The sequence below is a fragment of the Oncorhynchus tshawytscha genome, linkage group LG21, assembly GCF_018296145.1.
Source record: "Oncorhynchus tshawytscha isolate Ot180627B linkage group LG21, Otsh_v2.0, whole genome shotgun sequence".
Taxonomy (NCBI): Eukaryota; Metazoa; Chordata; class Actinopteri; order Salmoniformes; family Salmonidae; genus Oncorhynchus; species Oncorhynchus tshawytscha.
The window spans coordinates 9,132,004-9,157,981 of record NC_056449.1 but is presented as its reverse complement, the minus strand read 5'-3'; the positions used below and the strand labels follow the sequence as shown (position 1 = coordinate 9,157,981).

Genomic DNA, 25,978 nt, shown 5'->3' with positions numbered 1-25,978 from the left:
AAAACTCTGAGGATTGGATTTTCCAGGAGGACAATGCGCCATGCCTCACAGCCAGGTCAATTAAGGTGTGGATGGAAGACCACCAGATCAAGACCCTGTCATGGCCAGCCCAACTCCAGACCTGAAGCCCATTGAAAACCTCTGGAATGTGATCAAGAGGAAGATGGATGGTCACAAGCCATCAAACAAAGCCGAGCTCCTTGAATTTTTGCGCCAGGATTGGCATAAAGTCACCCAACATCAATGTGAAAGACTGGTGGAGAGCATGCCAAGACGCATGAAAGTGGTGATTTGAAAATCAAGGTTATTCCACCAAATATTGATTTAAGTTAAAACATTCGTATTAGTATTGTGTTTAAAAATGGAAATTAACTTATTTTCTTTGCATCATTCGAGGGCTGACGTCTTTTTTTGTTATTTTGACCAGTTGTCATTTTCTGCAAGTAAATGCTCTAAATGACTATTTGTATTGGGAGAAATGTTGTCAGTAGTTTATAGAATAAAACCAAAACATTTTCATTTCACCCAAACACATACCTATAAATAGTCAATCCAGAGAAACTGATCATTTTAGTGGTTGTACAGTTATTTTTTCCAGAGCTGTGATATATACACACACACACTCTCTCTCTGAACGAAAATATAAACACAACGCACTTTTTTATTTTTTACTCAGTTCATAGGAAATCAGTCAATTTGAATAAATTCGTTAGGCCATAATTTATGGATTTCACATGACTGGGCAGGGGCGCAGCCACTTGGGAGCCAGGTCCACCCACTCGGGAGCCATGCCCAGCCAATCAGAATTAGTTTTCCCCACAGTAGAGCTTTATTACAGACAGAAATACTCCTCAGCATCCCCCGTCAGACAATCCCACATGTGAAGAAGCCGGATGTAAAGGACCTGGGCTGCCGTGGTTACACGTGGTTGTGAGGCTGGTTAGACGTACTTACAAACTCTCGCTCATGGTCGAAAGAAATAAACATTACATTCTCTGGCAACCGCTCTGTTGGACATTCCTGCAGTCAGCATGCCAATTGCATGCTCCCTCAAATCAGTGGCAATGTGTTGTGACAACTGCACATTTTATAGTGGCCTTTTTACTGTCCCCAGCACAAGGTGCACTGTGTAATGATCATGCTTCATAATGTTACACCTGTCGGGTAGATGGATATCTTGGCAAAGGAGAAATGCTCACTAACAGGGATGTAAACAAATGTGTACACCAATTTGATAACAAAAAGCTTTTTGTGTGTATGGAAAATGTCTGCTCTTTTACTGTATTTCAGCTCATGGAAAATGGGACCAACACTTTCTATGCTTTATATGTTGCATTTTATGATTTTGGTTTGTGTGGGTAGTACCAGTCAAATTTTGGATGAACTTGCTGCGCCATCAGGATGTTTTCAGACCCCCGTGACATGTGGGCTTTTTAGAAATAGATGCATTTGAAACAGACAGGCCCACACGGTAACCTTCACAGTGACTGTCAGTCCTGTGACATTATTTAAAGGCTGATGTGTGCTGCAGTGGGAATGGGAGGGAGACTGTCCATGACACAGACCACATGGGAGGGAGACTGTCTCATGGATCAGGTGGTATCTGGTCACTCCATGTTTATTGACCCACTTGTGTTCCCATAAGGGATTTTAGTGGTGGGGTGCCATTATGCACTTAACGTGGAAACAAAATACATGACAGATTTTTCGGCCATTGAAATGCTTGGGCGGGCTGCCTAAACGTTCTGTCAAGCCGACTAATTCCAGTGTTTTTAATTGTAGAACATTTTTGGGGGGATTAAATAAACACTCCGTGTAAACCGTAATGACTAAAACCAGATGGATTTATGTACCCCCATGCCACACACACCACCTAAGCCCCTTTTGATCCAGATAAAACCCTGCATGACACGAAATGAATCAAATGTTATAGCCTACATGTAACTTTATATTAGATTAAAAAAATTAAATGTGTTATTTTAGGGATGATAAAATATAACATTTGGAGGATCTGACGTAATGGACTGAATCGTCCCTCTTCTCTCACTATCTCTTTGTGGAACGACAGAAGGAGAAAAGGTTCTCATCGCCCGGAGGGAAACGTCCCGCCTCGCCCTCCAACATTGCGGGACGCCACCGCTCGCCCTCCCCCGCCCCCCTCCCAGCGAGCAAGAGAACCCCCTCCCCCAGTGCAAAGTAAGACACCACATCTCTCCCTGAGAAAACATTTGAACTATATCCAATATTTCCTGTGTTTAATTGTGTACTGTTGATATTGCTCAGCTGTTGGATAATTTATAAAACCGTCATTAATCTTGTCTCCCCTTTACAGGCCAAGCCCACGTAACCGTCCCTCGTCACCTGGGGGTATCAAACATCGCCCCTCATCCCCTCAGTTTAGCTCGGCCAAGCCCCCGTCCCCCCAGCCCACCTCGGCCAAACCTCCACCCATCCAGAGACCGGCCCTCACCCCCACCGGCCCCCCAACCCTGCGGAAGAGGGACTCCAAGCCAAAGGACCTGTGTCCCATCCAGCCTGTGGTGCCCCAGTCCTCAGAGGCTCCCCAGGCCAGCACAACACCCACCCCTACTCATACCACCTCCAGTAAGACCAAAGACAAGGACGGTGAGTGAAGAGGACCTCCAACCTCACTGAGATCACATTTCTCTCTAGGCTGAGTTAGCCATTTCCTTCTGTCAGTACCACAGTCATGACATAAGGCTAAAATCACTCACTTGCATAAGGACCTTGTCGTGCTCTGATCAAGCAGGAAAAAACACCAACAGTCTCATAGTCTTGAGACTCACTTTCGTCTGATAATGAGAGCCAGGGCCTGTACTGTGAGTCCCTGAAGCAGTGGGTTGGAAACCCTGTACTATATGTGAACTGAGTAATAAAGAACATCTGTTTGGCTTATAGTAGCCTCTGCTCTGTCCTCCATCCTGATGTATATAAATGATCTATAGCTTAATTCCTAAGTTTCACCAGTGTGTTTAGTGTGTTCCTCTGCTGTTCATTAGCAAGGGAAACTGACATGGCAGCAGCAGAAAGTTGGTCTGTAGCTAGCTGTAAATTCTCTGTGGACCAGCACAGCCATTAACTCCCTCCCAGCCGTAGTTACATCCTGTTAGCCCTAGAGATGTCTCGTGCCCCCTTCTGGTGAGAGTCCTGTACTACTACTGTAGAACTCATGAGGAGAGGGTTAATGGATACTGCGTGTGCTGCAGGGACTCGCTGCTATCAATAGGATTGTCTGCAGTAGGACACAGAAAGCTCTTTATGACCAGCAGCCACAGACTCATTTGAAATCGGATCCCGACCTTTGTTTCTCTCGCTTGCGCCCCCTTTCTCTCTATCTTTTTCATCGATCTCCCCCTCTCAACCTATAGTTCTCATTCTCCTCTCAATGTGCTCTATAGTAGTAGAGATCTATATGGAGTGTTTGATGCTATGGCTCCTGTATCTTGTTGGCTATGCTTTGAAACTTGGTTATTAGTGAACCAATATATTAGCTAAGATTGGTCGAACTAAACTCTTGTGTGTCTCCTGTCTGGCTCTTAGACAAGTCCATGGCGGGCACCAACTCGGCTGCAGAGGCTGCCATGATCCTGGCCGAGAACCGTCGTCTGGCGAGGGAGAAGAAGGAGAGGGAGGAGGCACTCCGAGTTCTGAGAGAGGAGGAGGAGAAGTGAGGAACCAGACGAGGCTACTATAATCTCTTTCTCTCTCTGGGGGGAAATTGACCGGCCATATCTCGTTATCTATAGGCTGAGGAAGGAGGAGGACAAACGCTTGGCCGAGGAGGATCGGTTGAAACGCCTGGAGGAGGAGAAGAGGCTGGCGGAGGAGAGGAAGAAGAAAGAGGAGGAGGACGCTCTTATGGCGGAGGCAGACAGAGAAAGACTGGAGGTAGAGGAGGCCGTGAGACAGGCTGAGCTACAGAAAGAGGTACGGACAAATGCTTTTAGTCTTGTGTTGATCTAATTGATTGTCTGCTTGTGTGATTGGCAACATATTTGTCCAATCACAGCGTGAAGAGGCGGAGGCACAGGCTGCAATTGAGGCAGAGAAGGTCCGCATTGAGAGAGAGAGGGTCATGGCCCAGAACCAACAGGAACGCATGGAGAGGAAGAAGGTGGGTGGAGAATCACCGTTTCAGCTTGCACACTTTTTCATACACACTGTATGCATTCACTATGGTCTCAGTAACATGTTCATTATATACATTAAGTATGCACACTCAGTGAAAATACCCCCTACATCCACTCACTATATACCAACACTTGAGTTTTAAAGCAGTCCAATCAAATCGACTGTCATTAACTTGTATTACATTACATTGAGTGTCTGCAGGGTGTAATTTGCCAGCGGTTCTTGACATGAACCGTCCTGTGACTCTTACTTACAGCGAATTGAGGAGATCATGAAGAGAACCAGAAAAGGGGACCTAGAAAAAGTGAGTTCACATTTCTCAAGCTCTGATCTCTCCATGGCAACAGGAATTTCTCCAATACTTAAGTCAGTCGCCTTGGATAAGAACACCCAGTAGTCCTTGCACCTACTTGTTGATGGATATTTTGACCAGTACTCTGTTAATGTGTCCTGTTTAGAGAGATTATGATGAGGGAGACGAGGAGGGTGACGAAGAAGAAGCCAAGGGTAACTGTCCACCATCCGTGTGTGTACACTGAATGGCCTGTCTGTTTGCACAGACACCACTCCCTCTGTGTACGTGTGCAAATTGAGTCATCTGCTTGTTTCGTCTCCGCAGACGACGAGTCAGCCCAGACCGGAGATGTCGCCATGGAGACTGACTGCATGGACGAGGGGCGTGGCCTGACCCGCAGTGAGCCAATGGGAGAGCGTAGGGAGCCGCTGGGCAGCGTGAACTGGAAGCCAGAGGCGGACGACAAGGAGAACAACAACGGAACCAGCGCCGAGGAGCCCCTGGCTGTTAAGTATGACACAAAAACACACACACTCCCAAATACATGAAGCACAATGAAACTGATGTAGGACTATTTTGGCTTTAAGTGTCTCTTTCACTTACTCACTCGACGCCTTCCTTATACTGACTGGCTCTCTCCCTTCCAGTCCAGTGCCTAAGGGTCGCCTAGTAGAAGGCTCAGAGTTCCTGAACGAGGACTCTAACAAGCTGGCCCCGGGGCTCAACGGTAAGCCTGGCCCCTGGAGCTTCGAGGAGCTCATTGACCTGGGTGTCAACTCCAAGGGCCGGCCCCTCATCGATGCAGAGGGCCGCAACCAGGGCCTCATCGACTGTGACGGGGGTCCCGAGGGGCCCAGGGTGGCCTTCGAGGACAAGGGGATCCCCGTGGCCACCCTCCACCCCTCCAGCCAGCCTATCGAAGCACTGTCAGGTGAGAGAAAAGTGCTTTGGCAACTAAACTGGTTGTATAGTTGATTTACTGTAACTGTACTGCACGTGTTGTGTAGAAAAGTAAATAGCTTTGTGGATATTCTATAATCAGTTACACATTTTTGTTCCCTCTTTCTCTCTCTGTAGAGATGTGAGGCTGCAGCTCTCCCTTCAGAGGCCTGTTAATATTGCACTCCTGGAGTTCCTGTCCAGCTGACCCCCCCCCTCCACACACACACACACACTTACCCACATACACACACACCCCGCCCAGCCTTCTTGCCTGGACCACCTCAGCCAGAGGAAGAGCATGGGGGACACATCCAGAACGCTAGCTTTGCACCCCCCAACACACACAAAAAAAACATTAAAAATACAACACAGAAACGATGCTTTGGGGAAAATCTCAATTTTCCTTCAATGTGCTCGCTTTAAGGTCTCATCTTTTATCCTCCCATACTTACCATTTCACTTGGTTCTTTTTATTTTTTTTGTTCACACTTGATGTTTTGTAGGTGGTGGGGCAGGGGGTGTGACGTAATTTATACATTTGGGCTTCTTTGTAATATGTAATTACTTATCTCATGTCTATTTTTTGGGGGGGTTACTCTGGTTTGAGAATATTCCAGGATGCACGTGCACTCGGCTATATGATGGTTAAGACTTCACTACTTCTCATGTCAGAAACTTGAGTCCCCGCTGAGATGTGATCAAACACATTTTGATTGGTGAGGAGTGGGCTGGGTACTGTAGTCTCAGGGTCTGCCTAAAGGGGGCATCTCCAGTGAATAGACTGAGGGAGCACTTACACAAACCGGTTAGGACCTACTGTGTGCCCAAGCTGTGAACAGCACTATGTAACTGTAATCCCATCCTACCCAAATTGTACTCTGACCTAGAATTCTGGATTTGTCTGGCAGGCTGCTTTTCCCAGCATCCATAGATCCAGCCTTAAAACTCTCTAGACCCTATTCTTCTATGGTTTACCCCTCTCCCTGTGCCCCGAAAGGCTGGTCAGAGCCCCTCCACCTCCCTCGCCTTCTCCCACCTCCCTCACTTCTACTCTTCTTAGGGCCACTAGGGGGCACTTATGTCTACAAATCAAACTGATTGTTTTATGAAATGACTTGACTATTGCTTTGTCTTTACAAACTGAAGGCTGTAGGAATTCCCAAAAAAGCTGGTGATTTTGTGAATATTTGTTCAGTGAAGTTTAACTGTTGCTGTTAATTTAGGTTTATCCTACAAATATTTTGACATGTCGTTACGGTTTTACATGTATGTGTGTATATAGACTTAATTGTTAGCTAACTCGTATCAAATTCTAATTTAATTGCACCGTGAGCGCTGAGGTATAACTTGACCCCCAGCAATGACTGCATGAATCTATACTCTTACCATATGAATGACTATAGCCCATAACGGATTAACTTGTGTATGTTGGTTAATTGTAGTCAGACAAGGTCCATCAGCTTCATTTTAGAATTGCTTCAGAGTTTTCTCTGAAGGGGGGGTGTGTGTGTGTGTGTGTACAGTACTAGTCCAGAAACTGAACTTGAAAGGTTTGAAGTTCTCACTTACAACGCCCAAAGTATAGGGCTGAAACAACAGTTCTGTCAGGCATCTCAGAGCAGATTTGAACCGGCAGTAGATGTACGCAGTCTGTGTACCTAATTCCATTGCTTCTCTACTAAGGCCCTATGATCTCCAAAACACACTAGCTAATGCTTTTATACTTTCTCTCTCCTGGCAAAAAAAACAAACATTTCAATTATTTTTATAATGTATAATTTGGCTGTTTATATGAAAATATATTTCCATATTTAAGTGTTATTGTACCGTGTGTGTGTGTATATCAGTGTTAGGCCGATGTGGGTGGGGTGGTGTAGTGGGAATGGATGTTAACTGTCTCATCTGTTACTGTATTTTAGTTTGGGTTCTGTTTGACTCATGCTCTTTGGCAGGGTAGTCAGTGCTGTTGCCCTATGCACTGTTCCAAGTCAAGCCCTAGTCCCTACCCTCTAGACACTAGATTGGTTCGGTGTAAGCAATCTGGAACCAATTCTACAAGGTGACACTTAGGTATAAGCAATATATCAAGTACTTGCAGATCACCTCAAGTGCAAAGGGATAGGGGCTAAGAGTTTGTGTGGAATCGAGTTAGGTTTGTTTGGGGGGGGAGTTACCCTGGGCGCTAATAGGAAACCCTCTTCTCTAGTACTCTACAAGCCCTAGGGGACAACACATGGGATCCCCATACTGTGGAGAGAACATGGGTTTGTATATTGATTGAGGGCATTTTTGTGATGCTCTGAATGGTTCTGCTTTTCATCCCCCAACCACCTCAGACAATTGCATTTGTTCCCAACTGAGGGATGGACTGAGGAGTGGGAGAAAATTTCAGGGCTTTTTAACATGGTGTGAAAGGTTGCAGGGATGGTGTTTTTGAAGGTTGCAATAGAAAAGTTAACATGGACTCTGACCACTGCGCCCCACACCTCTGTAACAGCAGTGTGACTGAGTCTACCACTGAAGGATGGAGACGGGAACAATGTGATTTGGTCAGTCTTGTGTGTTTATTTTTTTAAAAGCTGTATCAAGAAGCTTTAATTCCCTATGCTTGAATTGTCCAAACAGAGGTTTGGGGACCTTATTTTTTTTTGCCTCATAATAAGCCTGTTGGCTGATTGTTGTGCTAATAAACCAGAAAGTTTCTCTGAAATGGCTTTATACTATACATTATGTCTAGAGTTGGTGGGCAATGAGCTTAGCTTTGGCTTAAAGAATGTAACTTTGACTAAACAAACAAGCCCTTAATTGTTTAACATGCATCTCTGTCAGAGGGGAAACTGTTTTTAGTTTTCATGTGCAAACCTTTTTATTATTCATCACAATATGATACGCTTTGCACTGTGGGAGGTTTTCCACTTTTTAAAAGGGTTGAAAAGCTTTCTGAAATGAATTACATTTGTAGATTGGGGTGACTTCACTGTATAGTCCTGAGGGGGGGGGTTTGGTATTCTTGAAGGAAATACATTTTCTCTCTCCTCTCCTGTCTCTTCCCGTCCAGGCTTTTTATGAACTTCCCTCCTTGACTTGATAAACCTTCATCTATTCAAAGTGCAGGGTATTGCCGTAGACATGTTCAATATGAAACCCATGGTGGTTCCGTGGTCAGCGCTACATGTGCTTAGGTAATGGCAGTGGCACATCCAGTCAGACACCGCCAATACATGGCAGTCCTGATTATATTACTAATAAACAGGACTTGGACACTTATTTTAATCCCTTTCTGCATCGGTGGGCTTGAATACGGAGCTAACTGTTCTTAGCGAGCTCATGACGGTAGGCTAGAATGGTGCCTTAGATTGCTATAATAACTAATAAAACACGTCACATGTCCTTACCTTGGCCATGACAATCATTCTACCTGACCAGGGCTACAGTGAATATGAATTGGTTTCTGGAGGCTTTTCAGACCCTAACCCAAGCCCTGTCCACAAATTCTATTTGTAAATATATCTAAAATGTGCTGAGGATATGAACTGTTAAATAAAGTTTTGCAAAATAAGAGGGCTTTCATTTCTGTCGAGCAGAGGGAAATAAACACAATTTTGGCGCTTACCTTTATTGAGCAATAATGTGCATTCACATCCTAAACTTCACTTCAAAAAGCTGAGTACATGATTTAGACTCTGAGCATAACACTTTGATACCTACAAAGACCTAGTTTGTCCATACTGATTATTGAAGCACTATACGCAAAACTGTCAACAGCTCTTCAAACACATCACTTCAGAGACACCATGACTGATTATTTAGCTAGTATATGATTCAGGAAGCATGTAACAGCCATTATTACTGTTCCAGTAAGGAACTAAAAAGGGCATTCCCCAATGATTATGCAGAGTTCTGAATTTGACCCAAGCTTGTTAGTATTACATATTGTAGGCCAAGAAAAACAAACCACTTGGTGTGTTAGTATTCAACAATGACAGAAAACAGTGGAACAAGATTCATATTCAACTGCTGTTAGATTTCATTCAGGTGATTAACCTAATACATACTTTCTCTTTTAAACCTTGATTGGCCACTTAATTGGAGTTAGTTGGCTTATCCCGTTTATGTTCTGCCCCCAACATGAATGAGACAGGGCACGTTGCTGGCTATGCTCACAGCTTCTTAGCACAGTCAGGGCAGTAGATGTCCTCTCCGTTGATGACGAAGCGCTTGTTGGCCAGGGAGAGGGAGCATTTCTTGCAATTGAAGCAGTACTCGTGCCAGGAGTGACCCTCGTAGTTCACCACGTTGGTCCCATGGCCAAACCCTGTATTATGGGAGATAGTATATGCAGCATAGTAATGGGCCAGATATATTCTAACCAGTTTACAGGCATAACATCTTAATGCCACTGAATCTCACTAAAAACATTCCATCCTACACAATTAAATCCTTCATTTATTATAAAAAGTGTCCCTACAATAAATGTTCATGTAAAGTGTGGGTGTCTGACCTGTGATGGGATTCTTGCAGCCGTTGCACTGCTTGGCCACGGAGGTCTTGTAGCAGTCCACACAGTAGACATGCTCCTCATGGGAGGTGAAGCGCGTTCCGGCCAGGCCCTTACGGCATGTACGACACACAAAGCACTCTGAGTGCCAGGGCTGGTCCTGGTAGCTTATACCACCTGAGGTGATGGGCTGAGGGGAGAAAAACACCATGTTAGTTGCATTGGAAGACCATGTACTTATTCTGTATGAATAACTGAAAGCATTTCCTTTTAACTTGTACCTTCTGTTGGTATACTTGAGTATAAGAATGCTATAATTACACTAACATGGCAGGAAATAATGAAACAAAATTCACAACAGAATGACAACGATTTTGTTCTGTTTGTGGGTGTGTGAAGGGGCAGGTCTTATGCACCTGCTTGCAGTGGAAGCATTTCTTGGCAAATTTCTTCTCGTGGCACGGGCCGCAGAATATGTCGTCGCCCTTGTTCAGGAAACTCTGCGAGCGGATTGGTTGCTTGCACTCGAAGCAGGTGAAGCACTCCTCATGCCACACCTTGTTCTTATACTCCACATTCTGGGTGCCTGGCAGTCAAAGATGTAATAGATTAGAAAACAGACGCTTGTTTCACACAGTGGGTGAGTTTGTAAACTCATGGTCTATCTACTCAGATTTCAGAGTACTCTCAGAGTGCAGAGTACTCAGAGTACTTTCAGAGTGCAGAATAACGGATTCATTTACGAATGCGCAACACCTGTTGAATATGACCGGTATCAGTAAGCGTCAGAAAAAAACATGTAATTAATTTGTTGCCAGCAGCTCAGTTAGTCACCAACACTCGAGATAACCTAAACAGTTTAACCAGCTATGCTAGGGCGAGTAAAGTGGTAAGTGAGATGTTCTCTCATTTGGGTCTGAAAGTAGCTAGCAAGATAGCTTGAGTGTGAGGTCAGAACACTCCGATCAACCCTACCCCTCGGCCAGAGCGTCCAATGTGCGTTCTGAACGCTCCGAGACAGAGAACTAAACGCTCTGAATTTACGAACGCCCAGAGCCCACTCTAGCACTTCAGAGTGAATTTACTCACACACACAGTATCAGAATTTGCCCCGGGCTTCACAAGAATAACAAATGTAAACAGCAGCCATGTGCACACTGCTAGGTCACTTGAGAAAGAAGTGTATTATGGGTATGGTTAAGCCCACCTGGCATGACCACCTTGTAGCAGGCCTGGCACCGGTTGCCATCCTCGCGGGAGCCACACGTGCCACACATGATCTTGCCGTCGTCCCTGGCGCCGAAGGGCTCGTTAGCCAGGGGCTTGTAGCACTTGGCACAGCGGAAGCAGTCCTCGTGCCAGTGACGGTTCTTATGGTTCAGCTCCTGGACAGAGAGGAGGGAGGGAAAGGCGTGAGATGCATTCATTCACATGGGCTTCCTACACACCTCATCAAACTATTCAGAGGTGTTAGGGAAAAAAAGAGTATGTCCTTCTGGAAAGCATTAGTGCAGATTATGTGAATTTGAGTGCAGAATACCATGAAGGGACTGACAGCCAAACCGGACACCTTGGGGTAGACACTAGTCATGGTGTAACAATGTGAATTGTGTAATATTTCAGGGTTCGTTAGCAATGATAGTGTCGATAACACAAGTAAATATCTATGACTGTTATGTTGTGGAGGCGGCTGCCAAAGGATCAGGTCGACACCTGTCCATATAATCATATTCGTTATTATCTAAAAGGCTAAATTGATCTCATATCAGCACCCCTACTCTGAAAGGCTTTGTGGATACGGGCACAGATATGTAACACTGGCCTTAATCTGGACATATGAACTGAAGCCAATCAGCTTTATGAACACACATTTAAGGGTACACTCACAGGGACATACACAATACCCACCTTGGCATCAGCCCCAATGGGGCGACGGCATTCGGCGCATGTGTTGGCACAGAGCTTGTCGAAGCACTTTGTACACACGTGCTTCTCATCCTTCATCACATACTTCTTCCCATGCAGGTTGTCACGGCAATAGTAACAGTCAAAGCGTTCAGTCATGGTGGAAGTAGAGTAGCTCCTCGGCCCTGTACAAACACAAACAACAATCACATTTACCTTGGGGAACAAGTCATGTATACAGTACTAGTCAAAAGTTTGGACACACCTACTCATTCCAGGGTTTTTCTTTATTTTGACTATTTTCTACATTGTAGAATAATAGTGAAGACATCAAAACTATGAAATAACACACATGGAATCATGTAGGAACCGAAAGAAAAGTGTTACTTGTGCACATGTCATTAAACCTTGTACTTGAAACTTGTTCCTCAGCCATCTACAATGCATGCAGCCAGACTTGAATAATGACTCCGGGCCCTCAACCTCCTCACACTGCCACTAACCAGTGGTGTAAAGTAGTTTTTTGTGGTATCTACTTTACATTACTCTTTATATTTTTGACTACTTTTATTTCACAACATTCCTAAAGAAAATAATGTACTTTTTATACATTTTCCCTGACATCCAAAAGTACTCGTTACATTTTGAATGGCTAGCAGGGCAGGAAAATGTTCAAATTCATGCACTTATCAAGAGAACATCCCTGCTCATCCCTACTGCCTCTGATCTGGCAGACTCGATAAACACAAATGCTTCGTTTGTAAATTATGCTTGAGTGTTGGAGTGTGCCCCTGGCTAGCCGTAAATAAAATTAAAATAAGAAAATGCTGTCTGGTTTGCTTAATATAGGGAATTTTAAATGATTTATACTTTTGATACTTAAGTATATTTAAAGCCAAATACTTTTAGACTTTTACTCAAGTAGTATTATACTGGGTGACTTTCACTTTTACTTGAGTCATTTTCTATTAAGGTATGACAATTGGGTACTTTTTCCACCACTGCCATTAACACACACTGTCATGTTGACAAAACATGGCCCTGTCTAGCAGGCACCCAGACACACAAAACCTATCCATCATCCAAGCTAAGAAAAATACATGTTCAAGCTGGCATCCCAGTACAAGTTCTGTCCTCGAATCAGACCCAACCAGGCAAGGGGCTTAGCACCGGCATGCCAAACGTCTGAGGGAAGTGTGTGGAAAATGGCTGCCTCAAAATGACCCACAGATGTCTGGCTGTGAACAGAGCTTTAGCATGTAGTCATCACGATGTGTCTAACTCGGCCCTGCGGGGGTTGGCTGACTTTATCAGGCTTTGTTGGAAAGTTAAAGTCATATTTTTAGAGTGCCTGGCTCATTCAGCCCATCACATCCCATCCAACCTCTCTGCCGTTTGTCTTCTTTTTGGCAGCATCATTTCATTGGCTGTGAACAAAACTGTCCTCTGCTCCTCTCATTAACATTCCATTCACAATGGGCAGCACAGGCGGATCATCCGTCAGGATAAGACCAACAGTGCTGGAGAAGGTACTCTGAAAATATAGTTTACCAAGCTACCAATTATTTCACAACGGAAGAAGGTTAAGCTAAACTACAGCTACCCTTAAGAAACATATAGTTTACTTAACTAAAGTTACCTTGAAAAAGTAGTTCACTACATCCAAACTACTTCGTGAAAGATTATCATATATAGATCTGAAATGTCATAGAATACAAATTGCAAGACCGAGCTCTTTGGGGTCATATGTTTATAGAATGTAAATTGTGGCCCACTTCACCCATATTTTCTCTGCTTTTTGCATTAAAAGTAGTGTGTAGTTCCAGTAGTAAGCAATTAACTAGTGAAAACACTACCTAGATTTGATTTAGTTCAACTACCACCAAGCTACTGCAGAAATGAGTTAAATTACTAGTTGAACTACATGTAGTTCACTACTCCACAACACTGCCCTTAGGAAAAATATTGCCGTCAGAGTGCAGTATAACTGCAGTACACTGCAATATAACTGTAGTTATAAACTTGGTGTTTCAAGCCCTGAATACTGATTGGCTGACAGCCATGGTATATCAGACCGTATACCACGGGTATGACAAAACATGTATTTTTACTGCTCTAATTACTTTGGTAACCAGTTTATAATAGCAATAAGGCACCTCGGGGGTTGCGCCGTGCCTAAGAACATCCCTTAGCCGTGGTTTTAGAGGGCAGTATAACTGCAGTACACTGCAGTTATTCTGCAATTACTGCATCCAAAATAGCAGTCAACTAGCGAGGCTATATACCGGGGGTACCGGTACATAGTCAATGTGCGGGGGCACTGGTTAGTCGAGGTAATTGAGGTAATATGTACATGTAGGTAGAGTTATTAAAGAAGCCTCTTGGACCCAGACTTGGCGCTCCGGTACCGCTTGCCGTGCGGTAGCAGAGAGAACAGTTTATGACTAGGGTACCTGGAGTCTTTGACAATTTTTAGGGCCTTCCTCTGACACCGCATGGTATAGAAGTCATGGATGGCAGGAAGCTTGGCCCCAGTACTGGGCCGTACGCACTACCCTCTGTAGTGCCTTGTGGTCGGAGGCCGAGCAGTTGCCATACCAGGCAGTGATGCAACCCGTCAGGATGCTCTTGATGGTGCAGCTGTATAACCTTTTGAGGATCTGAGGACCCATGCCAAATATTTTCAGTTACCTGAGGGGGAATAGGTTTTGTCGTGCCCTCTTCACGGCTGTCTTGCTGTGCTTGGACCATGTTAGTTTGTTAGTGATGAAGACGCCAAGGAATTAGAAGCTCTCAACCTGCTCCAATGCAGCCCCATAGATGAGAATGGGGGCGTGCTCGGTCCTCCTTTTCCTGTAGTCCACGATCATCTCCTTATTTGAGAGACAAGTGCTGATTGTGCAAATGTATTTATATTTTCAATAAACATTGGAGACAAAATACAGTTTACATGTTGTCAACAATCTAAGTCAACCCTGTCTGTTTTGCCCCATAGTTGTGCATGTGTTGGTTTTGTTGCTAAACAACCAACCCGTCTTCACGAAAATATCTATGATTACTGAGACAACAGATGTGATATTATTGTGAGCGCTCAAGTATCTTAAACCTTTTTAATACAATGAGAGCAATGGGGGGAAATACTAATGATGGAATGACAAAATATCCTGGTAGCTGTGGGAACACTGCAAATATTGATGAGTGCCAATTGGTGCTCTTCGAGTGGCCTGGGGATGTGGTCAACAGTGAGTGTGGTGAACTGAACGGGATGAGTTAGAGCCGCTGTGATATGTGGATAGATTCGGATAGATTCGTACTAGAGGGGAAAGAGAGGCCCGTCTTCACTGTGCCAGAGGGATAAAGGAGGCAGCCTGGCTTGAGCCCCTATATACAGAGCCACCGGTGAGTCATCCCCATTCTTATCTCAGTGGTACGAGCCAGTCGGGATCAGGTCAATAGAATCCAATTGGCAGGACCGGATCAATGGCTAGATTAGAGGCAGAAGGGTAGGTATCACAGTCTCAGAAGCCCAAATCCATCTCAAACTGAGTTAACCATGCATTCCATTCTGAGTGTGTAAGCACTGTGCCGTATGTCAGGGACACCTAGGCCCACAAAGTCAGATGATTGACTTTTGAGGACACTGTGGATGCCACTGTGCCACCGTGACCATTGTGGGTCTAGATGTGCCTAATAAAAGAGCACTGTGATTAAAAGCTAAGCCTTTCAGCTACTGCCAATCACACAGCTGCTTCCACAGAAACAGCCATGGTATGCACCAGCACTCTTTGTAGGAGGGGTTGGAGTACACCACTTTGGTCCCTGGGGTGGGAGAAAGACTTTACAGTGGAAAGGTCAGAGTAAGAGCACGGTGAGTGGTGAACCAGGATGCCAGGGATAGCCTCACAGAGCCTGGCTCTCATTAGCATTGATCACGGATGGCTTACTGATGGCAGATCAAAGCCAAACGGACCCCAGAGAGAGGGTTTTGGAGGTAAGATCAACTGCTACAGTGCCTTCAGAAAGTATTCACACCCCTTGACCTTTTTTCCATATTTTGTTGCGTGACAGCCTGGATATAAAATGTATTAAATTGATCTAAACATAATACCCCATAATGTCAAAGTGGAATTCTGATTTTTGAAATTTGTACAAATTAAATAAACAAATGAAAAGCAGAAATATATTGAGTCAATAAGTATTCAACCCCTTTGTTATGACAAGCCTAAATAAGTTCAGGAGTAAACATTTGCTTAACAAATCGCACAAGTTGCACGGACTCTGTGTGCAATAATAGTGGTTAACATGATTTTTGAATGACTACCTCATCTCTGTACCCCACACATACAATTATCTGTAAGGTCCCTCAGTTGAGTAGCAAATTTCATGCACAGATTCAAACGGATTCAATGCCTCAGAAAGAAGGGCACCAAATGATTGATTAGTTAAAAATAAAATGATATCCCTTTGAGCATGGACGGTGAAGTTATTAATTGGGCATTGGATGTCGTATCAATACACACAGACAATACAAAGATACAGGCGTCCTTCCTAATGCAGTTGCTGTAGAGGAAGAAAAAATGCTTAGGGATTTCACCATGAGGCCAATGATGATTTTAAAACGATTGCAGAGAACTATGGCCGTGATAGGAGAAAACTGAGGACGGATCAATAACATTGTAGTTACTCCACAATACTAACCTGCATGACAGAGTGAAAATAAGGAAGCATGTACAGAATACAAAATATTCCAAAACATGCATCCTGTTTGCAACAAGGTACTAAAGTAATAATGCAACAACAACAACAAAATGAGGCAAAGGAATTCACTTATTGTTCTGAATAGTGTTTGGGGCAAATGCAACCCAACACATCACTGGGTACCACTCTACAAATAATCAAGCATGGAGGTGGCTGCATTGTTATTTTGTTAAATGTTATTTAACTAGGTTCTTATTTACAATGACGGCCGAACCCTAACCTGGACGACGCTGGGTCAATTGTGCGCCGCCCTAAGGGACTCCCAATCACACCCGGTTATGATACAGCCTGGAATCAAACCAGGGTCTGTAGAGACACCTCGAGCACTGAGATGCAGTGCCTTGACCAATGCGCCACTTGGGAGTTATGAGTATGCTTGTCATCAGAAAGAAATGCAGTGTTTTGCAGGATAAAAATAAACTGAATCTAGGCTTAGAGCAAGTCAAATCCTAGAGGAAAACCTGGTTCAGTCTGATTTCCAACAGACTCTGAGATTAATTCACTTTTAAGCAGGACAATAACCCTAAAACACAAGGTCAAGTCTACACTACAGTTTCTTACCAAGACAACCTTGAATGATCCTGGGTGGCCTTGTTTTGACTTAAATCTGCTTGAAAATCTCTGGCAAGACTTGAAAATGGCTGTCTAGCAATGATCAACAACCAACTTGACAGAGCTTAAAAATAATAAATGGGCAAATATTGCACAATCCTAGGTGTGTAAAGCGCTTAGAGACGTACCCCCAAAAGACTCACAGCTGTAATCGCTGCTAAAGGTGATTCTAACATGTATTGACTTAGGGGGGTGAATTCTTATCTAATCAAGATATATTAGTTACATTTTTTTCTTCCACTTTGACATTGTAAAGTATTTTATGTAGATTGTTGCAAAAAAAAAAGACAATTAAATACATTTTAATACTACTTTGTAGCACAACAAAATGTGGGGAAAGTCGAGAGGTCTGAGTACTTTCTGAAGTCACTGAATGTATAGTATCTACCATGTGATATCTCTGTCTGACTTGAAATGTACCCAATAAAAAAATATTGAGTGAATCATATTTGATCCACTACTTACAGCCTAAATGACGCTGTCCCAAGGACTTCATTTCCACGATACAGATGCATCAATCCAGCTGTAAATAGCATTGCCTTGAAAAAGGTCAAACCATCACTTTTCTCCAGATATTTTTTTCCAACTTACTCAAGGGACCTCTGCTCCCTCTGTGGTGTCATAAGGCCTAAGCTTCCTTTCCACCAAAAATGCAATAATTAGAAAATTAACTCCATAGTAGTGGTTCCTCACAAAATGTCCATTCTGACGCACCAAACAAACCCATATTTTTAGCCAAGGCCCAAAAGGAACTTTCCACAACCTACCAGCCAGTGTCTTTGACCAAACAAGACAAGCATCCATCACAATGCAACCCCACACTACATCAGCCTATTTCTTTAGCTACCTGAAAGTCTGTAAGCCATGTTTAGGTCCAGGTAAGAGAGGTAAGGAGAGGAGAAAGACAAATCAAAGAACCGGAGGAGAGAGTAGCATCCACGCAGGGAGAAAGGAGAAGACCACACACGCCACCAAGGTATGGGTTATATATACACCCCCTCTGACCCACAGCCTGACGCCCACAGCCGCCCCCTCACCCCCTAACCCCACACCCAAACCCAACCATGAACTATCCATTCCATTTTAGGATATGTATCAGAAGAATAGAGTGTTGGGGGGAGATGGATAGAGAAAGCCAATACCATGGCTGGGACATCAGAGGCAACAGATACCCCCACTGCCCCCTATGTTATTTTTATATATAATATATACATTATATTAACATTGAGACAGTGGCTGAGAGAGTGCAACACTTGCAACCGACCAGCAAGCTGATATCATTACTCAGTGAAAGTGCTGAAAGACATTGTGCAGTGTATTAATCAAGCCATAATGTATGGTTAGTTTGTTTAGTAACGCTGTTTATATTACTATCAACACTTAGAGTGTGTGTGTGTGTGTCTGTCTGTGCGTGCGTATGTGTGCATGTTGCGTCTGCGTGTGTGTCTCTGCGTGCGTTTGTGTGTGTCTGTATTTACATAACCCGATTATGTGTTCTAGAAACTATGCTCTGAAGTGCTCCCAGACAACGTTCTTCAAGGCACAAACACAAGATGCATTTAAGATCCAAAGGAGAAAAAAAAAGAGAGACATTTTCAAACACTTTTTTTCCCAATGTTGAATACCTCTCTGTGACCTTGGTGTCTCTCAGTGAAAATATTTCCTTGAAAGGAGCGAAGCTGTTCACAGTAAGAGGGATTTATTTTGTAACTCAAAAGGAACTATACACCATAGAGCCGGGATGGGCCACTTTGATGGGGGACACAAAAAATATGAACTCATCATGAGGGACCGCAGTGGCTCGCGGGTCTGCGTACCCACATCCATACCCGGGGCGGCAGGGTAGCCTAGTGGTTAGAGCGTTGGACTAGTAACCAAAAGGTTGCAAGTTCGAATCCCCGAGCTGACAAGGTACAAATCTGTCGTTCTGCCCCTGAACAAGGCAGTTAACCCACTGTTCCTAGACCAGTTAACCCACTGTTCCTAGACCAGTTAACCCACTGTTCCTAGGCCGTCATTGAAAATAAGAATTTGTTCTTAACTGACTTGCCTGGTAAAATAAAAAAATCCATACCCACATACCCACACATGCAGACAATGGATTTGTGCAATCAATATATTTGTGCAGTTAAACTACTTAACTCTCTCAACTAAATGCATTATACCAGTAGCCAGGGCTTGCCCTAGCCTTCTGGGGGCCTTAAGAGATTTGGTTGGGGCACCTCGCGGGCAAAACCTTTTCCTGGCCCGTCTTCACGGTGGAGTTTAAAAATTTAAAAAGTTTAAAAATACATTTTATAACAAATTTCATTCAATTCTACTCATTTTGCCATGGGGAAGAGAGAAAAGAAAATCAGTTTAACAGCTAATTTCCTGCAATTCTATCCACTTTGTCATGGGGTGGAGAGAGATTGTTGCAGCTTAAAAGCTAATTTCCTGCAATTCTACATATTTTACCACGACTTATGCCGTGTTAATATTAGGGCTGGGAATTGCCAGGGACCTCATAATGCCTCACATAAGTGTGGTTCTAGACGAACGCACGCACGCACGCACGCACACACACACACACACTTACTTAACAGGAAAGTATGGGAGGTAATGACGGGAACGGGATTAAATAATCAAGACATCATCAAGTCAATGACCCGAGTAAAGACCCATGATCCCCATTGTTTACTTGCCCTAATGAGTCTACCATGTCCCAGCCCTTCTCCCTGTGTTTCTCCCAAATGGCATCCTATCTCCTGCGCAGTGCACTACACTTGACTAGAGCCCCATGGACAATGGTCAAAAGCAGTGCACTATATAGGGAATAGGGTGCCATTTGGGGTGAAATCCATGTGAACCAGGAGAATAAGCCAGAGGACAACCGATCCTGTGGAGAGAGTACAAAGTAGTGGAGGCTTGTGTGTTCTCCCATTACTGAGGTTTGAACTTATTATTTGTTATTTTGTTGCCTGTCGGATTAAATCACCTGTCCCTCAGTTAAACTAAACCCACAGAGTAACATGTATGATCAGGTGGGTATCATGGACACCACAACACACCACTTAATGGGGCATCTGTAGATCAGTGAGTCCCTGCAACTGTTTTAATAAAAAGCTAAGGGATGGGTTTGGAAAAATGTAACCACTCAAATTCATATACCGAGCTATGGACGCAAGAGCTGACCATGCATGAAATCAAAATATTTTGATTTCACTGAATAGACATATTTGAAGTCTATTCAGTGTTTGTTTACATTTACATTGTTTACAAACAGAGAAAGCTTATATTTGGGTTTTGATGGGGTAGGACAGGTGAGGTAAGCTCATGAGGCATGTATAAATCATATATAATACATTTAAAAATCCACAAATTGATGTGGCAATCACAGATGGCCCTTTTATGTCCCCTGAGTAAGAGCCCTGTCTCCTGTCCTCTGTTTAGTACACTCATCCCCCCCATTATTGTCATCCCTGTCCCTTTCTCTCTTGTACGGCCTCCCTCAGTTGTTCTTTTTCTTTATCCTTTCTCTATAACTCTCTCTTCTCTCCCTCCATCTCCCCCTCCCTCTGTAACAGGCAGTTGTTGTGTTGACAATATAAATCTGTGTGTTTGTGCATGTGTGTGTGTGTGTGAACATGCGTGCGTCTGTGCATGTGTCCGTGCATGTCCCTGTACACATGCGTGTTTGGAATGCTGACAGCGGCGTGACAGGCTCATTTGCGGGTACTGCTATTGAGACTGTGTCTATTCTCCTAGTAGACAATGGCAGAGGAATGCATGACTGCCTGCCAGTCCCTTAGGTACTGCCTTTTAAACAGGACGGAAATAGCACCACACACTCACCCTGGCTCCATCAGCAACAACAAACCACACAAGAGCCACAAATACCTTTTCCAATCTAAAGATGGAAACTGATAGGAGTTAGTTAGCCAATAGCCATACACACCGAAGTGTTCAAATGTTGACAATACATGTGACATACTGTAGGAGAATAGGTTGACTACATTCAGTTCTCTGTCTTTCTAATCTACTGTGTCCATGTCACAGTGTATCTACCTATCCAACCGGGACACAGATATCGGGACTCTATACTCTCTGCACCGCATATTTCCTGTCCCTCAATGCTTCCTAGCACTCCACTGCATGAAACGCTATTGTTCTCAGTCTTTATGCTCCCTGGCAGAGATTAAAAGAACTGTTCAGAGGATAACCTGGCAGCCGTTCAGTAGTAGTGGTGGTGGTAGTAGATCATGACATCATTTGAAAACCTCTGTGCATAAACATCATATATCTAACCAGACAGAGTCGTATTGCACATGTTACCAGTGGGATTAGAGAGGTAGGAAAAAATAGGAAGTCTGGAGTGGACTTCCTGACCAGATGCAGGAGTAGGTCCTGATTGGGTCATTAGAACATGCCGACCCCCCTTCTACTGTACAGCCTAGTGTACAGTGTGTACAGACACAACCTAAGATCACCATAGCCCTGTGAGACAGCTATATCACTGGTACATTGTCTGTGGTTTTATCACAGTTCATAGATCTGTCGATAACCTACCCTACAGCACAAATGATCCCTTACCATGTGTTACAGAAACACTGACATCCACTGGCAACATGCATTATTCATCTTGTGTGACTGTGTTTAAATTGTCATTGTAAATTGGGTGGTTCGAGCCCTGAATGCTGATTGGCTGACAGCCGTGGTATATCAGACTGTATACCACGGGTATGACAAAACATGTATTTTTACTGCTCTAATTACTTTGGTAACCAGTTTATAATAGCAATAAGGCACCTCTGTGTTTGTGGTCATTGGCCAATATACCACGGTTAAGGGCTGTATCCAGGCACTCCGTGTTGTGTGGTGCCTAAGAACAGCCCTGGGCCGTGGTATGTTGGCCATCTAACACACGCCATCGGGCCTTATTGCTTAAATAACACATTCTCAATGACCATCTCTCTGGCAAAAAATGTCAGCCTCTAATCGTAATAAATGAGTTAATGGACGGTTGAAATAAGCACTGACAGAAACAAAAGGACAGCCTATCCAACGGGTAATTTCTCAGAATGTTCCCTCTGTCTGTCTCTCTGAGTTCTGTTGTGACTCTGTCACCATCCGTTCCTGGTCCTGGTCAGTGGTAAGGGCGGTGATAAGGCCGTCTAATCTCAGGGGAGAACTATTGTATTACTGACTCACACACAGACACAGGGACACAGACACAGAACTATATCAACACATGTTCCCTAGCAACAACAGAGGTGAAGGTGGAGACAGACCTGGGTCAAATATGTGGGATTTCTGAGTGGACACAGGGAGCCATTTTGTCAACAAGTCTGATGTGATCATATGCCCACATCCTCATCTCGCAAACGGACATGACACTGACATGATATCCACGTCACACTTGCACACAAAGGTTACTACCCTTTAGACAACCACACAAGTATTCTCGGTCCTATGTGTCAATCGAGGGCAGCAGTGTTTCCAAACAAGAGGGGGTGTGGGGGGATATGTGTTTTTCCATTCACCACCCCCCCCAACCCCCCTCCCTTCCATGACATTGAGCTCCACACACACACACACACACACACACACACACACACACACACACACACAGACACACACACACACTGATAAGGATTTCACAGTGGGCCAGCCAACACTTCGAGCTCCCATTTCTTCTGCATGACTCACAGCTCTCTGAATCTCTCCAAAAGTAAACTGCTCCAATAGCCCAGTCTGCTCTGTTTATAAAGATAGATTGAGGAGTCTATCCCCAGTATATGTCAAGTAGGATGATGGAAAGAGCTCTTAAAAGAAAGACACACTCACTTCATCCCTCCCTATAAGCCCACCAACCGCCCTTAAAAAGTGGTGGGCCCCAAGTTGCAAAATATGGTTACATTCATAGTCATTTGGAGAGTCACACAGTACTTCTGCCAATTGGAAAGAGGGTCTGGGAGAAGGTTATGAGCTCTCTCTCTCTCTCTCTCTCTCTCTCTCTCTCGCACTCTCTCTTTCTCTGTAACAACAACACAAGGTGGTGTGGATGTGGAGATGGGTGGTAGTTACCCTAGCAGTTAAGAGCGTTGGGCCAGTAACTGAAAGGTCGCTGGTTTGAATCCCCAAAATTTGGTTCGAAATCTGTCGATGTGCCCTTGAGCAAGGCACTTACCCCCAATTGCTCTTGTAAGTCGCTCTGGATAAATGACCAAAATGTAAAATGTGTAAGGCAGGGAGGTACAGTTCTGCCTCCACTGGAGACAATGTTGCTTCCCTCACAGCCAGCCGGTCAGTCAGACACACTACATTGCCTAATTAGGATCTACCCAGCAGTCAGCTGGAAGGCTAGTGAGCGTGCTGTATCATTATTTCATATGCTCCACTCATCTACACACACTTCAAATCAAATTTTGTCACGTGCGCTGAATTCAATATTGAAATGCTTACTTAAAAGCCCCTTAACCAACAAGTACACACAGGCGCAAGCCTGCACACACACACGCAGTGAGAGTAAACAGAGGACACTGATGCTCCAGAGGCTGTCTTCTTGGGCAGAATGCCAGGTGTCCCTGGGACTGATGTGGACCATACAGGAAACACAAGGCCCTCCAGTAGCTGAGCCCTCTGATCTAACATAATCAATGTCACAATGTGTTCCAATGGTCATTATGTCTGCAAACATTGGGTCCTGCTGCTGTTGCTGGTGAGCCAGGCTGATATTTCACTATATGACTGGTTGATCAGATTAAACTTTGCATGAACACATTCTTCACGGCGGCACAAATGCTCACAACGACTGAAACAGTACGGAATCAATCAGTCTGGTTAGAGACAAGGAGTGTGCTGTAAAGTACCATATAATTAATGTACCATATTATGAAAAGCTATGGGCACTGAACCCAATCCAAACAAAAAATAGTTTGGGCTTTTATTGCCTAAAATGGTGATGTCATTGGCACAATGAGAGCCAGTCACACCAGAGGAGGGGCCTCCCCAGGTGTTCTGAAGCTGCTGCTGGGAGAAAATGACATCATACATTTGGCTTGGCAGCTGGCTTAACCAGTAAAGTGTAGCAGGGCTAAGGGCAACCTATTGTACTGTGTGTTTTGTAAAGGGTTTTTGGGCTGACCTTGAATAACCCACTGGCGGGAGGTAGGCTACTGTTATTATGGTATTGTTGAGCACTGTTGATGTAGACATGGGGCCAGGGCCCTATTCAGTTAATACTGGATACCACATTTTGACTATTGGATATGTCCAAAACAACATTATATACAGTACAGTTTTTTTGTGAGTCCCATTGTACACAATATTTTGCTTGAGGAAGACAAATGCTGCTTTTGACTTATGCCAGAAGGCCGGTTTCAGGGTTTGATTGACTAGATGACATCATCAGTGTACAGAACACAAAATGTAAATAAAATGGTTTTCAGTTAGTTATTTTTGCATATGTCAGTAAACTATAAAACTTGAAATTATAAGCACTAGTACATGTACCAAACTGCTACTTTTAAACATTTAAAACTGGCATCAGTAATTTACCAAGCCACACAATAACCATATGCATATAGACATGCACAGATCTTTGGTTTTATCTGAAAATCTATACATTTTCAGTCCATAAAATGTACTGCAACAGCTTCTTAAAAAAATATACTTGAGATGAATAATTGCCAATAGGCTAAAATGCACTAAGAATAAAAACATCACATGCCTCCAGGGATGGGACTTTCCTTCATATCACTGACTATTAAAATTCCAGCCTTCCTTATCAGACCTCTTTAAAGCTACTGGTGCCAACTACGTGGAATTTAATTATGTACACCAGCATTCAATGTGCCCAAATGCACATGCACCTTGTGTCCATTTTTTGTTGTTGCTCGGACCCGAAGTAAGAATTGAACAAAAACACAACAAATGTGATTTAAACATTTACTCATGTCAGACATAAAGGGGAGTAAAGAAAATTAAAACAAAACAGTTGAACTTTTTCGCATAAACAGTCTGGTCCGCTGGAATTTTCCCAGTCAAAGATAAACTTTATCCCAAAACTACAAAACGAATATTACTAGGTTTGGAGTTGTTTTTTAATTCTCAAAAATGTAATTTCACTCACCTATCTCCAAGCGTAAAATATGCACCCTCCTCTCTCCACAGTGATGCGTCCAACAGTAAGTTTTTAGCCGAGGTATCAGACGCGCCGTTGACGCTCCTTAAAAGCAAGTGGAGCTCAAACGAAAAAAACACAGCAGGATATGATCCAAACCTCTATGTTAATATCAACAATGACCTCATCCAGGAATTTATAAGATGTAGCTGTTAGGATCTCAACTTCTCACTGGTTAGTACTGGAGGTACTGGAAGCAATACTGTAGAATTCAAAAGCACCAACAAAGAGCTTCTGGTTAACAACAGGCTGCTCCTTGAGATCAGGCATATGAATCAAGCAATCGCAATATAAGTTTGCAATGTTTTAGTATGGCGTGCAACTCTTAGCGTAGCCTAAGTTATTTTCATTACATATATCGATTTAATTGCATTCAGAGGAGGATGTCTTGTGCTGTCCAGAAAATGTATTTAGGATGGAGATGTTTGACGTGACATTTATATGTCATCTATATTATCCATATGTATGCTAAGTATTCCCCAGTGCATGCTCACCTCCTTCTTTGGTAATGAATATCGTTTGCTGAGAGAGATTGCAACAAGATGAGTCACACTAAGCCAAAAGTAAATACAGTACTTGTATCCTTACTCACCCTCCTTAAGCCTGCAACTGTTACTACAAAGGAATAACACAGGTAAATAATATTGCTGAT

General features: G+C 43.7%; 2 protein-coding genes across 16 annotated transcripts in view; one reads left to right on the top strand and one right to left on the bottom strand.

The window, feature by feature from the left end:
• Positions 1-8,948, top strand: part of LOC112220865 (MAP7 domain-containing protein 2) — a 37,702-nt gene extending 28,754 nt beyond the window's left edge. For all 14 annotated transcript variants that reach the window (XM_024382780.2, XM_024382785.2, XM_024382786.2 and 11 more), the window contains 10 exons: positions 2,069-2,196; positions 2,333-2,625; positions 3,562-3,688; positions 3,768-3,948; positions 4,031-4,135; positions 4,409-4,456; positions 4,611-4,659; positions 4,772-4,958; positions 5,095-5,378; positions 5,525-8,948. In XM_024382780.2, the coding sequence (XP_024238548.2) occupies positions 2,069-2,196; positions 2,333-2,625; positions 3,562-3,688; positions 3,768-3,948; positions 4,031-4,135; positions 4,409-4,456; positions 4,611-4,659; positions 4,772-4,958; positions 5,095-5,378; positions 5,525-5,532 (1,410 nt within the window). In that variant the 3' untranslated portion in view covers positions 5,533-8,948. The remainder of the gene's footprint in view (positions 1-2,068; positions 2,197-2,332; positions 2,626-3,561; positions 3,689-3,767; positions 3,949-4,030; positions 4,136-4,408; positions 4,457-4,610; positions 4,660-4,771; positions 4,959-5,094; positions 5,379-5,524) is intronic.
• Positions 8,949-8,970: 22 nt separating this feature from the next.
• On the bottom strand, positions 8,971-25,406 carry LOC112220866 (four and a half LIM domains protein 1). Of its 2 annotated transcripts, none has more exons than XM_024382793.2 (6): positions 25,276-25,406; positions 11,796-11,977; positions 11,095-11,272; positions 10,304-10,473; positions 9,891-10,077; positions 8,971-9,704 (listed from the first exon to the last, which is right to left on the bottom strand). In XM_024382793.2, exons 2-6 carry the CDS (start codon positions 11,949-11,951, stop codon positions 9,550-9,552), a joined length of 846 nt encoding a protein of 281 aa, XP_024238561.1. In that variant the 5' UTR covers positions 11,952-11,977; positions 25,276-25,406; the 3' UTR covers positions 8,971-9,549. The 2 variants fall into 2 exon arrangements, with proteins under 2 accessions (XP_024238561.1, XP_024238560.1); XM_024382792.2 differs by lacking the exon at positions 25,276-25,406 and adding an exon at positions 18,010-18,153.
• Between the last annotated feature and the right edge of the window lie 572 nt (positions 25,407-25,978).